Below are 16236 nucleotides of genomic sequence, written 5' to 3' on the forward strand. Positions count from 1 at the left end.
GGGGGGGGGGCAAGAGAGAGCAGATGGAAGAGCAGAGCACAACACCGCATCCCAACCAGCTGCCTGAGCATGGGCAGGAAGCCCAGCATCGATCGCCAAAGCAGCATCCCAGCCCGGAAAGGGAGCAGGCACACCGGGGGGTTATTGCAACAGAACTTTATTCAATAATTTAATCTTTGTCCAAAAAATGGGTTAAAATCGTACACAGAGGATGCAGCGAGACCCAGCCCCGGCTCCACGGAGACCCAGCCTGAGGCTGCGGGTGGGCATCAAACACATCACTGCCCCTCTGCTCACTTGTTGAGGCTGCAGGAGGGGCCAGAGGCAGACCTGGGCCTGGGTGGGGAATGCCAAACGGCCGAGCTCGTGCGCTTGAAGTACCGGGGCTTGCTCTTGCCAAAGATCTCCTCCAGGCGGAGGCCGGAGATGAGCCCGAAGAGCTGGTCCGTGTTCACCGGGTGGTAGTACTGGTGCATGATGCCCTGCTTGAGCCGAGGGCCTGGGGAAACAGCCACACAGAGGCAGTTATGATGCACATCACAGCAGGCTGAGAGAGCTCCAGTGCCTGAGGGGCTACAAGAAACCTGGAGAGGGGCTTTGGACAGGGACCACCCATTCTCACATCCTCGGGTCCCAACACACACAGGGAAGACTGCTTTAGCTTCAGAGCACTGGCAGGAGCATGGCTCCAGCCCCACATGGAACCAGCAGCTCTCAGCACTGCTCAGGTCCCACGTGCTCGCACCCAGCTTTGGGGAGGCCAGGATGGTACCAAGTTGTCCTGGAGAACTTCAGCTTCCAGGTGAGGAGAGAAAGGAAACCAACGCAAGCACCTACCGTCAGCCCAGGCAGGGACCGGCTTCCGAGGGTCGTTCTCATCATCTGTGGCATCGTCGCTGTTCTGGTCCATGCCATAGTTGTCCTCGCTCACCTTTGGGTGGCTGCTCTGCTCCATGCCCTTCAGGGGCTTCAAGAAGGGTGCGGAGATGGATTTCTGAAACCAGAGGCAGCAGCGGCTGGAGCAGGAGGTGGCCGGGGAGGGCCCTGCCCCGCAGGCACCCACAGCCCCGGATCACATCCCAGCAGCACAGGACCCAACACAAGAGGGATGTGGAGCTGCTGGAGCGAGGCCAGAGGAGGCCATGGGGATGCTGCGAGGGCTGGAGCAGCTCTGCTCTGGAGCCAGGCTGAGAGAGCTGGGCTGGGGCAGCCTGGACAAGAGAAGGCTCCTGAAGGGGAGACCTGAGAGCAGCTCCAATGCCTAAAGGGGCTGCAGGGAACCTGGAGAGGGGCTTGGGACAAGGGCCTGTAGGGACAGGCCAAGGGGAATGGCTTGAACCTGCCCAAGGGGAGACTGAGCTGAGCTCTTAGGCAGAAGCTCTTCCCTGGGAGGGTGCTGAGGCGCTGGCACAGGGTGCCCAGAGAAGCTGTGGCTGCCCCATCCCTGGCAGTGCTCAAGGCCAGGCTGGACACAGGGGCTTGGAGCAAGCTGCTCCAGTGGAAGGGGTCCCTGCCCGGGGCAGGGGTTGGGGCTGGAGGAGCTTTAAGGTCCCTTCCAACACAAACAGCTCCATGATTCCATGACCTGCACTGCCACAGGGACTGCAGACTGCAGTGAAACAGCCCCTTCCCATCCTGCAGCTCCAGAGCTGCCAAGAGGAACCTCCTGGTGCCTGGGTAGGAAGAAGCCAGGGCCCTGTTTCTCACTGAAGCTGCAGGTCAGAACAGCACAAGCCAAAGCTTGGAGACAGCTCCTGGCTTTGTGGAAAGGAAGAGGATGACCGGGACACCCGAGAGCCCCATGCAGTACAGGGGTGCTTGGAGATGCCGACTGGAGAACAAACTATGGCAGGAGCACAGCAGCATCCACCCCTGTGCCAGTGCAGGAACTGGCCCTGTATCAGCCACTTGGGAACAGCTTTCAGCCCCTTTTACCTCCTTGGTCTGTGTGCAAAAGCCTCGGGAGAACAGAGTCCTACCCCTGTGCAAGTGCTTGGCTTTGCACACACGGCTGCACCACTCGAACCATTCTGTGTTTCGTGGCCGGTCTGGTCCTTGCTCCCTTGAGCTCTGACAGGAGCCGCAGCAGGGGAGGGCAGCGGGATCAGGAGGACCCCGTCAGCCCCAGGGCAGGAGAACGGAGTCCGAGCAGCTTTTCCTCCACCTCCCGCTATCAGGTTTAGGCAGCTCCACCTCAAAGAGGCTGCGGAGCCCCGCGGCGGAACCGGTGCTGCGGGCTCCCGGTGCCGCCGGCTCCCGGTGCTGCGGGCTCCCGGTGCCGCGGGCTCCCGGTGCCGCGGGCTCCCGGTGCCGCCCGCTCCCGGTGCTGCCATCCGGTGGCCACCTCCAGCAGCTTTCGCCTTTCCCGGCATAAACCCCACGTGTTTTCCCCTCAGGTTCCTCCTGCCCCGAGCTCTGGCCAAGCCGAAGCCGTCCCGGTCTCCGCACAGCGCCGGCTGAAGCCCAGCAGCGGGCACCGGGGCTGCGTTTCCGGCTCCCTCCCCATGTGCGGGCTGGCTCCCAGCCCCGGGAGCCGGTCGGACACCGCAGCCTCCCCGTGCTCGAGGGCTCCGCTGCAGCCAGGACTCACCTTTAGCGTTTTGCTCAGCCCTGTGCCAACGGCAGCACTCGGTGCCTCTGGGTGCTTGAGCTGCTTCTCTCCCGGGCGCTGCAGATCAGCTTCCTCCTGCTAAGACACGAGAATTAAGTCATTCCTCATTCATGCTCACCCAAGCAAAGCAGCCAGGCTGGCTCTGGACCTGAGCCATCGTTTCTGGGGCCCTGCAAGAGAATCCTCAGCTCCTCTGTGTCTTTCCTGCAGGAAAAAACCCAAACCCACAGAACAAGCAAACCAAACCCAGGACTCAGAGATAACGTCACTCCAAGCCTTCGCTCAGATCCCGATCAGCGAGGTCTCTAGAGCCCACACTTCCCTTTACTGCTTTCAGCCAGGCTTTGAAGCCACAGCAATGGGCTCAGTGGGGGCCTGGCTCTCTTCTCCTGCCCCACAGCTCCTTTGGGCTCTCTTCCTCCTCCTAAAGAGGAAGAGTTTTCACTGCTTGAGCTCCTTCTCAACCCAAACCCAAATCACTTCCCAGAAGTTCCTTCTCCCACATTCCTCAGCAGGGAAGGGCAATGCGAGGGCACGAGCTGCAGGCACCTGCAATTAGATTCAGCTTCCCTCTCATCTGGAGGAGCTTTGCTTAGACCTTCATTAATATTATATAGCACCGCCAGGAGTTTGAATGTCACAGACCCAGTAAGAGCAAGCACAGATGGAGGAACTCATCCTTAAGGGTAGCAGCATGTGGGGCTTTGATTCCTTACTAATGAGGGCAGAAGAGCAGAGCCATGTCGAGAGGAGAGGGTGGGAAGAAAACGTTGCTGTGATGTTTTGAGGAAAACAGCCTTGACTTTAAGCCACAACATTCCCCGTGTAAGGGTAAAGGGAGCCACACGAAGCCATCTGGTACCTGTGTTACGGGATCACATCCTCCAGACCCAGGGAGGGAATGGAGTAGGAAGCCCCCCCCTTACTGATTTCCATATCCATTGAAGTGCCAGTGGATGGCACTGGGGGTGTCCTCCCAAGGGCCGTGCTATGGCTGCCACCAGCTCGTGATGGGGCTGGGGAGCTCACCTGGCAGCAAGGCAACTCCAGCTTCACCGCCAGAGCTGGCTGCTCTTGCACCAGCCCCAGCTCCCTGCATTAACACGCCGGGCTTGTCACCAGTTTTATTGCGTTTGCCTCTCTAAAGAAGGCAACGGAGGACATGGCAGCCTTGGGCAGGAACACAGCACTGCAAACACGCCCGTGCCTCCCAACAGAGAAGCTGTTCCAAGCCCACTTCAACTCCCACCTTTCGGTGCTTCTCAGGCAACGCCGTTGCCCCCAGCTGTGGATGGGGAGGCTTCTCCTTCCCTCCGTGTCTGTGATCCCTGGGGAGGAAACCTGCGCTCAGTTACAGAGCGGAGCTTGCCCGTGCCCCCCAGCAATCCTCCAGCCTCCTGCTCCAGTGCCCGCGGCCCGCCGGAGCCCTCGGCAGGCTCCCACCTTCAGCAATGCCGTTTCTGTTCCCTGCTTCACCCTGCCCGCTGCCCAGGGCCGCCTGAGGGCAGAGCCAAGGCGATACCTCCCCTTCCCGTGTTCCGCCTGCTGCTGCTCCAGAAGACTTTTCAGCTCCAAGACTTTCTTTCCTTTTCCCTTCATTTCATCCTCTCTCCTCTTCTGCAGCGGCTCTGCCTGCTCCAATTCACCCTCCTCCTGAGGAAAGAAGAAAACCCCTGTAACCCTCCAGCTCAAGGCCGGGGAAAGATGGGAGGACATCAAGTGCATGCTTTGGGACAACCTGCCTCATTCTCTCCTTTTTTCCATGGCAGGCCTGCCCCCCTGGGCAGTTTTCTGTCCCCACGGGTACCCTTGTGCTCGAGAGGCAGGAACCTTCCCTGTCCCGGCAGCCAGAGCAGGGCAGGGGCTTCCACTGCTCCTCCTCCTCTACCTGCAGGAGGGAGCTAGAGCTGCTCTTACCCCCTTCAGTGCTTTCTGCTTCCGTGCCTCAGCTTCCCCAGACTTCTTGGACAGCTTCTTCCTGCCCCGCTCCTCCGCCTTCTCCTCCCTGTCCCGCACCTGGGAGAGCCGCACCTGAGGGAAGCCGCACGCTCTGCTCCAGCGCCCCAGTGACACCCCCAGCGTGCGCCCAGGGCGCTGCTGCTGGGGTCCGAGAGCTTCCAGGTCCCACTGAGACCCCAGCACCCAGCACGTGTGCACCGGATTTACCCCCCCCTGCGCAGCCAGGCCGAGCGAAGGGGCACCCATGGCTTGGGGCAGACACCGCTACCCAACCCCAGGACACGTCTCCACCTCGACGGTGCCTCTCTGCAGGACCAGGGGGTCTGGCACCTGGGGTCTGCTTTGCCTGCAGCGCTGCCGGCACCTACCCGAGCTGCAGCACCCACTGTGGATGCGAGAGCTGGTCCCGGTGCCCTCACCCAAGCTGTGTCCCAGTGAAGCACTGGTGCGTCTGCAGGAGCAGACCAGCAAGGGCTGGTGGTGCTTTGGGCCACTCAGGTTTTGGGGCAGCAGAAAGCAGCACAATTCCTTGTTTTCTAAGGTTACCCCTTTCCAGAGGTCACTTCAGTCCGCGCCCCAGGATGAGCAATTCTCCTCCCCAAGGCTGCGAGGGCTTGGGGCAGTCAGGAACAGCCTCGCTCAGCCCCACACAACCTGGTGCGTACAGAAACAGCAACACCCTGCGCCCAGCCATCAGCAGCCCACCCCAGCACACCCCTCATCCGCTTGTCCTCAGCTGAGGGCCAGGCAAGGCGTTCGAAACCAAGCATGATGCAAATACACAGAGAGCCAAGTCTCTGAGCCAGGAGCATCCCTCGTGTGCTCAGTGCTCTTCCCCACAGCATCTTTGCACCCCCACAAGCACTGAGGCTTCGCTGCCTGTAGTGCAGTGTGTGAACAGCTCACTGGTGGTGCAGGGAGCTGAGCAAGGCTGGCTCATTGCAGGGCCTGTTCCCAAGACAGCCAAGGGATGCTGCCACATTCCTTGGAGCCGGAGCCCCGCAACGGCTGCGTGTCAGAACAGGAACGTCTGGAGCCACTGCAGAGGTTTGGAGAACAAAAGCCTGCGCTTGTCAGACAGAGGATTGCAGGGTGTCTGCTGCAGCCTTCCCCACCACCCGATTAGTCACTGCCGGCAGCAGCCCTGCGCTCGCACGCATCGTGCCAGGGCCTGTTTGCAGCCTCCTGGTCTCACAGCTCACTCACACAGCGTCACCGGGTGGTCCCGAGCTCAAGCAGCATTCCCACCTTCTCATCGCTCTGCAGGACCTTCTGCTCCATCCGCTTCTTCTTCTCCTCCTCTGCCCGCTCCCGAGCCTGCAGCGCCTTCCTCAGGCGCTCTTCCCTCTTCCTGGGCAGTGCAAGAGGCTGTTAGCTCGGTCTGTGCTGGCACAGGGGTGATGGGGAACAGCTCGGTCCGTGCCGGCACAGGGTGATGGGGAACAGCTCGGCCCGTGCTGGCACAGGGGTGATGGGGAACAGCTCGGCCCGTGCTGGCACAGGGGTGATGGGGAACAGCTCGGTCCGTGCTGGCACAGGGGTGATGGGGAACAGCTCGGCCCGTGCCGGCACAGGGGTGATGGGGAACAGCTCGGTCCGTGCTGGCACAGGGTGATGGGGAACAGCTCGGTCCGTGCCGGCACAGGGGTGATGGGGAACAGCTCGGTCCGTGCTGGCACAGGGTGATGGGGAACAGCTCGGTCCGTGCTGGCACAGGGTGATGGGGAACAGCTCGGCCCGTGCCGGCAGAGGGGTGATGGGGAACAGCTCGGCCCGTGCTGGCACAGGGGTGATGGGGAACAGCTCGGTCCGTGCTGGCACAGGGTGATGGGGAACAGCTCGGCCCGTGCTGGCACAGGGGTGATGGGGAACAGGGACTTGCCATGGTGACTGGGGAGAAGTTACTCTGCTTGTCTCACTTGGGCTGGGCCTGGCCTCAGCAGGCTCCTGGGCTAAGCTCAGACATCAGCAGGCACTTTGCATGGTGTGGTTCTTGCTGCCATGAGCAGTGGGGCACAGGGGGCCAGGCAGCTTCACTTGCACAACCCAAGGGGGGGCACCAGGCAGGGTACAGCAGAGCTGCCTGTGGGGCAGGAAGGGCCTCCAGGGCCATTCTGCGCTGACCCAGGGAAGGCGCAGAAGGCGAAGGGACCAACTCACTGCTTCATTTCCGCCTGCCGCTGCCTCTTCTCCTCCTCCATTTTCTTCTTCCTCTGTTCCTCAGCTTCCTGCTTCTTCCTGAGGCTTTCCAGTCTCTGCCGCTCCTTCTCCTGGAGGGAGATGAGTTCAGACTGTACCAACTGCTGGGGCTTGTTCCTACCCCCGGGCTGCTTGTGCACAGGCAGCTGGAGGCTAAACAGAGGAGTCACTGTCAGTCACGTTCACCCACACACCGGGATGGGAAGTGAAGAGTAGGGGAGAAACAACGCAGGTTTGGCAACAGTGCTGATTCAGCTAATGAGAGCAGGAGAGTCACGGGCACGGGAGGGAAACTCCTCAGTCCTGCAGCTGCAGAGAGCATCTTCAGGCAAGGAACAGCTCCCGCTGTAAGGGAGCGAATGCTTCTTGCCTGGGACCGTGCCACCTGCACCGGTGGCTGGAGAAGGCAGGGGAAGGAGCACGATGGAGTCTTGCTTCGAGACAAAGGTCTCCTCACAGTTCCCAGCCCAGAACACACCTGAAGGAGCTCCTGCACCTCACCACTGGTGTGGCCCCAGCTGCACGATGCCAGTGAGAGGGGAAGGAGCTGTCAGCGCCCGTGAGGCCCATGGAACCCTCCAGTGCCCACGGTTAAGGGTGTCGTTACTTACAACAAAGTCTCCCTGCAGAGATGAGACAAAACCATGGTTACGGGTCTGGGATTAACACGAGAACCCCTCCTGGCGCACACCCCTGTTCTCAGCCGCAGCTCCCTACCAGGACAGGGTACAGAACCCCTGGCCTGACCCCACATTGGCTTCCAGCCCTGCAGCAGCCCCCTCGCACACAAGGGCACATTCCCTCTGCAAAGATTCCCGAGTGCAGGGGAGGGAGGCTTTGGGGGGGCCCAGTAACATCCTCGGCACGGACCCTGCGGGGCCGCCCGCGGGGAGGCGAAGCAGGCCCGAGGGGGCAGCGCCAGGGTCGGAGCTGAGCCGCAGCAACGCAGAGCCAGGAGCGGGTCCGGGCTTGTGCGGGACCCCCCCCATCGCCCCCAGGCCAGGACCCCGGAGCCGCCCGGGGCTCGCACGCACCTTGGCGTTGGGCCGGGCGGGGGTGCTGCGCTGCAGGAGGCTCCTCACGACCCCGCCGTGCCGGGGGGCACCGGGGCTGGCGAGCAGCGGGTGCCGCTGCACGGCCCGCAGGAGGCTCCGCAGCGGCCGCGCCACCTGAAGGGAGAGCCGGGAGGTGAGGAGCGGGCAGCGGCCGGGGCGCAGGGGCCGCGGCACCCGCTCACCTCGCTGCCCGCGCCGCAGCGGGGCTCTGCGGGGCTCCCGCGTTGGTCACCCGAAGGGGACGGGGCCCGAGCCCCCGGCGGCTGCCCCTTCCGCACGGCGCCCGTCGCCTGCTTGCGGCTCCTCGTCCTGGGGGCATCAGCGAGAGGCGCGTTAGGCGACGGCCGCATCCCAGCCCCGCCGGCGGCGTTCCCTTGGTGGCACGCACCGCCCTCTGCCTGCTCGCTGCCAGCAGAGGACATGGGCCACGGAGCCCGGTCAGCCAGTGCCAGGCGCACCGGCCCTCGGGAACGAGGGCAGGAAAGGCACGGGATAACCCGGCAGGGGAGTTGCAGGGCAGGGCTGTACAACATCACGCTCCCCCTCACTCAGACCCACTCCAGCCGGGGTTCACAGCACAGGCAGACAAACAGCACAAGCTCACCCCACTGGCTCCGTGTGCCTTAGGAAGCCTTTGGACACTCACACATTCACCCGTGTCAGAAATGGCCTCACTCGCATCCCTTCATCCCAGGGGGATGCTTCACTGCACAGCATCGGACCCAATCCCCCAGCAGCAGCCCTGAGGGAAGCTGCAGATCCTGAGCCCATCCACATGGGACCAGAGGTCACTGTTGCTCCCCTTCCCATTCTCTACCCCAGGCAGTTCCCTCCAGCCAAACCATGGCAGGGGCAAAGCTAGGAGCAGCTGGAATCTCGCGGGGAGCACTGCTCAGCGCTGAGAGGGAGCGGGTCAGCTATTCCAGGCACTTGCACTCGCATTCCTCCCAGAGCACCCTCAGGAGCCACCCATGGGCACAGCCAAGCTGCTCCTGCACTATCTCGGTCACCTCCTGCATCTGCTTCCCCAGCCAGACCTGACCAGGCCAAACGTGGCTCCAGGAGGAGCTCCTGGGGCCAAGGTCTGGCTAAGGAGGGTTCAGAACTGGGGACAAACACCCAAAGCTTTATGGAACCCATCGCTTAAGGCCAGGCCTGACCCCCCCAGACACCGGCTCCTGCCTCCTCCTCGCACGGGTCTCGTACCAGGTACATGGGGAATCCTCCTGGGGCCTGGCACAGGGCGATCGCTCCTGGTCCTTGTTCTGGGATTCTCTGTTGGGATTTATCGGGGTTCCTGTGGAGGAGCCTGCAGTCAGCACCACTGCAGGGCACCCGCAGGGCTCCCCACTGGCCTCAGAGCCCCACGGCACAGGAACCAGGCAGACAAAGCAGGAGCCTGGGACACCGGGGTTGGATGTGAATGTGCTGCAGGACACATCAGGTACAGACCCCTCTGAATGGGCACAACCTGTTCCACGCAAAGGCCTCCAGCTTCTTCCCTACGCTCCAGCTCCAGCTGCTCATTAGATCCCACTTCCCACCGTGAATGACCAGGAAGCCCTTCCCTCCCTCGCCTTGCTTGGAGGCCTGTAAACGCTCACACAAAGGCAGAGGAAAGGGATGCCAGGGTGCTTTACCAGGACATTACACTAGGCGGAAGATGCCAGGTCTAAGAGCAATGCTCTTCCAAAGGGTCCCCGTGTACTCATGGCACGGATGAAGCTGGACGGGGCAGCGGCAGGCCCCAGGCGCGGACACGCGCGCAAGGCGTGGGACGCGCAGGGAGATGGGCCGGGACCTCTCCAGGGGGTCACGGTTTACCTGAAGAGGGGGGTTTCTGTCACCGCGTCCTGCATTTTCCACACCCCCTCGTGCTGATCCCTGCTCTGTGTCCCTGGGCGCTCACACAGCAAAGCAGGAGCAGCTCAGCGTTACCTGCATCGGTCCCTGCCTGCTGCTCGGGAGCAGGCGAGCGCTGTGCAGGGGAGCTGGCAGCCGGGGTGCTTCTGACGGAAGGGAGCGTGTCCTCCGGAGCCTGCAGGAACAGGAACATTGTGTGAGTGCCGCTGCTCCAAAGGACAAGGCTACAGGAGCCGCTGCCCGGAAAGCGCCAGTCCCTTCCAGCTGCAGGCAGGAGCCTGCTTCTCCCTCCTGCATGGAGTGCTGCATGGATGCTGAGCAGCTCCCAGCTCCGGGAACACCAGGCTCTGCAGGGAGTTCAGTGACCAGCGCTTCCCAACCACAGCAGGAGCTTGGCTGGACCCCGACCCCAAAGCCAGAGCGCCCTGGAACAACGGGCAGCGTCTGCGCACCTCGGAGACACCAACTCCCAACCTACGCAGCCCAGCCCCGGAAGACAGTGAAGGGTTTCGGGTGGGATCACCAGCACCGCGGGTACCACCCCAGCGCGCTCCCAGGAGGAGCGGCAGCCCAGCATCCCTGCACACGGACCAAGCTCTCCCTGCCCTGCTGAGCCACCCCCCAGGGCTGAGCTCCGAGGCACTGCCCAGCTCGTGGAGCTTGCAGGGATGTGACAGGGACCCTGGCCCGGGCCCTGCGCAGCAAAGGGGGCAGCTCAGTCTCGAGGTTGCTCCTTAGAACTCACCCCTTCCCTTGGGGGGTCCAGCTCCAGCCCAGGCCTGAAAGAGAAAAGCTGTTTTAATGGTTCCAGTGCTCTGAAGCGGGACTTAGAGGTGATGATCAAACTGTGACCGAGGCAGCGGGTGGGACCCCAGGGAAAGCCCAGCGAAATCTGAATGAATGCATACACAGATTTAAACACGTATTCCATCTATTCCAGGTCCATCTGGAGGCACAGGCCTGCTTCAGCCAGGCCACAGGGCTGGAGCTGTGCATTGTTGTGGTGCACCCAGCCACCGCGTTACCGACCGGCATTGAGGAGCTCTGAGCCCTCCTGCACAGCCCGCAGGTAGAAAGGAAGCTCTGCGAGCCCTGGGCTGGGTTCTTGGGCATCCACCTTTGATGTGAGACTGCGGGTGCCCGACCTCCAGCACCAGTGGGCACTGGGAGCCCGTCTACAGCCTCCAGCACAGGCACAGGAGCTGCTCAGACCAGCCCAGGTGACACCATCACCTAAACAGCGTCACAGAGCAGGAGCACAGGGTGACACCATCACAGTGCCACAGAGCACAGGGTGACACCACCGCAGTGCCACAGAGACAGAGCACAGGGTGACACCATCACAGTGCCAGAGACAGAGCACAGGGTGACACCACTGCAGTGCCACAAAGCACAGGGTGACACCACCGCAGTGCCACAGAGACAGAGCACAGGGTGACACCACCGCAGTGCCACAGAGCACAGGGTGACACCACCGCAGTGCCAGAGACAGAGCACAGGGTGACACCACTGCAGTGCCACAGAGCACTGGGTGACACCACCGCAGTGCCACAGAGCACAGGGTGACACCACCGCAGTGCCACAGAGACAGAGCACAGGGTGACACCACTGCAGTGCCACAGAGCACTGGGTGACACCACCGCAGTGCCACAGACAGAGCACAGGGTGACACCACCGCAGTGCCAGAGACAGAGCACAGGGTGACACCACTGCAGTGCCACAGAGCACTGGGTGACACCACCGCAGTGCCACAGAGCACAGGGTGACACCACCGCAGTGCCACAGAGCACAGGGTGACACCACTGCAGTGCCACAGAGCCGGCCCTAAGCTGGAGCACTGCGGCGCCCGGCACAGCTCCCTCACGGGGCTCTCTGTGCCCACCCTCCCCGGCAGCCTCACCTCATCCCGGCCACATCCTCTTCCACGAACACTTCCAGGGAGCTCTGACCTGGAGGAGGAGGAGAACAGGAGGAGGCTGGGGGGGGGGGGTCGGTGCTCCCCGGAGCTCCACGTGTGCGTGGTGCAGCTCCGGGCGCTGCCGCTTCCCTCCCAGGGGAGGCTCCGATTGCTCATCCCGGCTTCCACACCAGCACCGCCACCTCCCTCGGGTGGCACTGACACACGGCTGTGGGCTGGGAGGAGGAACCGAGGAGCAGCTCCCCGCCTGCAGACTGCTCCAGCTGCACGGGCTCTGCCTGTGTCAGAGGCAGCAGCTCCCCGCACCCAGCCCCAGCTCCTGCAGAGATCTGGTGCATTTGGGCTGGTTTCACCAACCCCCCCCAGCAGCACTTAGCTCAAGTGTGGTAACAAACGCCTGAGACAGCGTGACTCAAAGCTGACAACGAAACACCGAGGCCTCCGGGCTCTGCTAGGAGCCACCGACTTCAGCAGCGATGCCTTTAGAGAGCCCAAACAGCAAAACCTGCCCAGGAGCCATGGGGACGGAGGACAAGAGGAATGGCCTCGATCCTGCGGCCGGGCTGGGCGATACGGGCTGGTGTGAGGTGTCCCTGCCCGTGGCAGGGGTTGGAACTGGATGAACTTAAGGTCCTTCCCAGCCCAAACCAGGCTGGGATTCCATGTGGAGCCCCATTTCCTCTGGTTCTCTTCTATCTACACTCAAACCCTTGATATCCTCTGCCTGTTTCAGGCAGATTTCAGGGGTGAGGACATTCAGCTCAGCTCCTACGGATTCCCTGCGGGCTGTCAGAAGACGACCCCACGTTGGCATGAAGCCCATCCCCAGGGACCACAACGGTCCAGCCAAACCCCACCATGGCTGAACCTGCCAGCCCACATCTTCCCTTTCCCTCTTGGTTTTTGCCCACGCACAACCGCCATCACCCAGCCTCCAGCCCCTGTGCCCAGCAGACACCTCCTGACGCAGTTAAACACAACCCGGGGCTCGCTCTGACAGCGGATGAGGACCCCAAGATCCCTCCCCCGATGGGCAGAAGCTGCAAGACCTGTCAAGAGCAGGCTAAGAGGGGCGAGGGGCAGTGACCGGGGGCAGCAGCTCCAGAGCAGCTCATCCCCACCCCGCAGCCCAAGGCAGGCACCGGCAGCAGCAGGACACTTACAGCTCACTCTGCTGGAGGCAGACGACGATTCCCGAGCCGCCGCCTTCCTGGCCGCTGCCCTGCGGCTCCTGCTCGCCCTCCGGCCGGCCAGGGAGCACCGCCTGCCCAGGGATGCCCCGCGGCCCGCGGCGCTCAGCGAGCTCCGGCGCCCGGAGCAGCGCCGCGCTCTGGGGCCCAGCGCGGCTCCTTGGCTGCCGGAGCCCGGCAGGAGCGGCTCTCGCAGGTCCGGAGCGGCCCCGGCCCCGGCAGCCTTGGGAGTGGAGGTGCTCGTTCTTCTGCCGGGGGCTGCCCGCGCCCCCGTCGCTGTGGGGCCAGCACGGACCCCGGTGACAGGGGCCCCGTCCTGCCGCTCGCTGGCTGCATCCCCCCGGGGTGGCTGCTCCCAGACAGGGAGCCCACAGGCACCCGCAGGGCAGTGCTGTGGGTCACGCGCCTGGGTTCCGCTGGGACCTGGTGCTTCTGCTGCCCCTTCCCCAGGCAGTGCGGGGAGCTCGGCTGCAGCGCAGGCCTGGGCACCCGCCCCACCACAGCCAGGATCCAGGGGCTGCTCCTTGCTCTGGCGCCTTTGGGAGCCTGGCTTGAAGGACACGAGCTTGATGCTGCTTCTCCTTCTGGACAACCTGAAACGAAAGCAACATTCAATGAAGTGATGGAGCCTCCAGCTCCCAAAGGGGCTGTAGAGCAGGAAAGCAGACAGCAAGCTGTCAGGTGAGCCTGTACCTTCTTCCCTCCACCATTCCCCCTGCATCCCACCTCGTGTCTCTGGTGAAATGCAGGAGTTGAGCCTTGGGAGCTCACAGATGTGCTCGCATACAGGTACAACCAACTCTGCCTTGAGCGAAGGACAGACATCCACACAGGGAGGGAGTGGGGACCCAAGATATCACAGTCTTCCATGATCAGCTCCATGTGGAAGCCGCCCCATAGGGATCTATGGGATCCCAGCTGGAAACAGAAGGCTGTCAGGCTGCTCAGGATGAAACACCTCACAAGCACCAAGGAAGGACGGGACCCATGTGCTGAGAAATCATCCATGGCTCTGAACACAGTCTGTGAACAGGCTGGGGAACAGCACTGCTGCCACGCACAGCCCTGAGGGAACAACAGAGACAGCCCTGTGCAGCTGGGGCTCAGGGATTCCATAGGGACATCCCTGTGCAGCTGGGGCTCAGGGATTCCATAGGGACATCCCTGTGCAGCTGGGGCTCAGGGATTCCATAGGGACATCCCTGTGCAGCTGGGACTCAGGGATTCCATAGGGACATCCCTGTGCAGCTGGGGCTTAGGGGTTCCACAGGGACATCCCTGTGCAGCTGGGACTCAGGGATTCCATAGGGACATCCCTGTGCAGCTGGGGCTCAGGGATTCCATAGGGACATCCCTGTGCAGCTGGGGCTCAGGGATTCCATAGGGACATCCCTGTGCAGCTGGGACTCAGGGATTCCATAGGGACATCCCTGTGCAGCTGGGACTCAGGGATTCCATAGGGACATCCCTGTGCAGCTGGGGCTCAGGGATTCTCTCAGCTACTGTTATCCAAGTGAAACACCACCAGGTACCGTAACGTCTCTGTTGCTCCAGTTAAACCTGGCCAACTGCACAGAGATTTGAGGGGCTTCAGCAGTGAAACCCTCTTCGCCGCACTAGGAACTTGCCACAAGAGGATGGAGCCACGCACTTGATCAGCAAGTCAAAGAGAGCCAGGTGCTGCAGCCCTTGGTGCACGACCACCAGCAAGCAGGGACTGGTCCCACACCCATCCCCTCCTTCCAGCCTTGTTCTCCTCATTTCTTATTCCAACCTCCAGCAAGAAGAGGGACTTTGCCTTGAATTAGCAAAAGAGACCAAGTGGGAAATGTCCAATTGACAAACATGAAGAGTGGGCTTTAAAATACACAGAGAAAAACAAAGCAAGGAAACAGCAATGGGGCTGGAACGCAACACGCTGAACCGCGGCTTGAACTTCCTATTGGCAAAGGACCTCCTGGAGCCCGCTGCATCAGCACAGCTGAGCTCAAACAAGGGAAACACATCCCAGAGTTGCCTCCTTCAGGGGAGCACCCAGCTGAGCACCACCGGCACTGCCCGCTCAGCTCCGCAGCGTTCCCTTCTGCTGCACTCCCTCCCTGTTCTTGTGCTCTCCCCATCCTCTGTGGCTGGTTCTGATGGTCTTTAAGCTCCGACTCTTCCTGTCCAACTCCTGGGGGTTCCACCATGGATATCAAAGTAGAAGTGCCCTCATGCACAAAGAGCTCACCACTGCGTGCCCATGGACAGCAGGAGCAGCTGCCCACCATCAACACCCACGAGCAGCTCTGTGTGGAAGCCTCCTTGTAGGGATCTACAGGATCCCAGCTGGAAACAGAAGGCTCTACTGCTCCCTGTCAGGCTGCTCAGGACAAAACACCTCATAAGCACTGGGCAGGCAGGGATCTGTGCGCATGGAAATCATCTACAGCTGGGAATAGCACTGCTGCTGTGCACGGGTGATTTCCACCTCCGCTTCACACTATTCCCCCCGAGCCTCCCCTCCTGCCAGCTCAAACATCCACCTGGGACACGCACAGCAGCAGGCTCCATCCTCGGGCTCTCTCAGGCAGGAGCACAAAGGTTTAGGGAAGTGAACACGAACCTCAGGCCAAAACCTGCTGGAACAAAACTCAATCAAGCAAAACCCAAATCCAGACAGCCGAGAACACGCAGTATTTATTATTCTTTGTTTCTGACCAGAAAAAAACACCAAAGTGGAGGAAACCAGCCAGGCTCCACGGGAACCAAACCGCGGGGCGATCTCGACGGGCCCTTTTAAGTGTGTTTGCTAACTCGGGGAATAAAGGGCTGTTTGATGTCCTTGCGGACACGGGAACGACCACTGTTTGGCTCCACGGTTAATACACGGCGCCCGGGGCGGAGCCGGAGCAAACCGAGCCACCTACCTCCGCCTGCCGGGCTCCTTGCCGTAGTCCTTCAGGCAGGAGGACTGCCTCCTCCTGGAGCGTCTCCTCTGGGAGGGCGTTCTGGTCACCGGCCCCGGTTCAGCGCCCAGGTTGCTGTCGGGCAAAGGAGAGCACGGTGAGAGCCTAAGCCCGCCCCCTCCGCGGAGCCAGAGCCGCTCGCTGCGGGCGGAGGCGGGGGTCAGGGCACCGGGGAGCCGCGGAGCTCCGCCAGCCGCCGGGAGCGCACGGAGAGGAGCCGGGGCGCTGCGGGGCGGCCCCTACCTCTCCAGCATCCTCATGCCCTGCTCCTCCACCTCCCGCAGCCACGCCAGGCGCTTGCGCTCGGCATCGCGGAGGAACCGGGCGAGCCGCTGCCCGCACACCTCCAGCAGCCGCGTGGGGCCGGCGGCTTCCGCCATGGCCACGCCTGAAACACAGGGGACAGGGACGGGACGGGACGGGACGGGACGGGAGCCCCCTCCGGCCGGACCGCGCTCGCACCGCCCGCAAGCACGGGTCCCAGCCGCAGCCG

The 16236-nt window shown here is 62.3% G+C and overlaps 1 protein-coding gene across 1 annotated transcript; it reads right to left on the bottom strand.

Moving 5' to 3' along the window:
• Positions 1 to 141: 141 nt before the first annotated feature.
• LOC136016575 (inner centromere protein-like) lies at positions 142 to 16183 on the bottom strand. The gene is given in 20 exon segments (XM_065684005.1): positions 142 to 499; positions 838 to 994; positions 1936 to 2070; positions 2591 to 2689; positions 3861 to 3949; positions 3952 to 4264; positions 4529 to 4642; positions 5819 to 5921; positions 6731 to 6922; positions 7271 to 7392; positions 7804 to 7938; positions 8007 to 8133; positions 9031 to 9121; positions 9277 to 9414; positions 9763 to 9862; positions 10433 to 10466; positions 11588 to 11636; positions 12769 to 13388; positions 15705 to 15818; positions 15987 to 16183. Coding segments are annotated over 20 exon segments (3075 nt in total). The 5' UTR covers positions 16124 to 16183; the 3' UTR covers positions 142 to 293.
• Between the last annotated feature and the right edge of the window lie 53 nt (positions 16184 to 16236).

This window comes from Lathamus discolor, chromosome 6 (genome assembly GCF_037157495.1).
Source record: "Lathamus discolor isolate bLatDis1 chromosome 6, bLatDis1.hap1, whole genome shotgun sequence".
Lineage (NCBI taxonomy): Eukaryota > Metazoa > Chordata > Aves > Psittaciformes > Psittacidae > Lathamus > Lathamus discolor.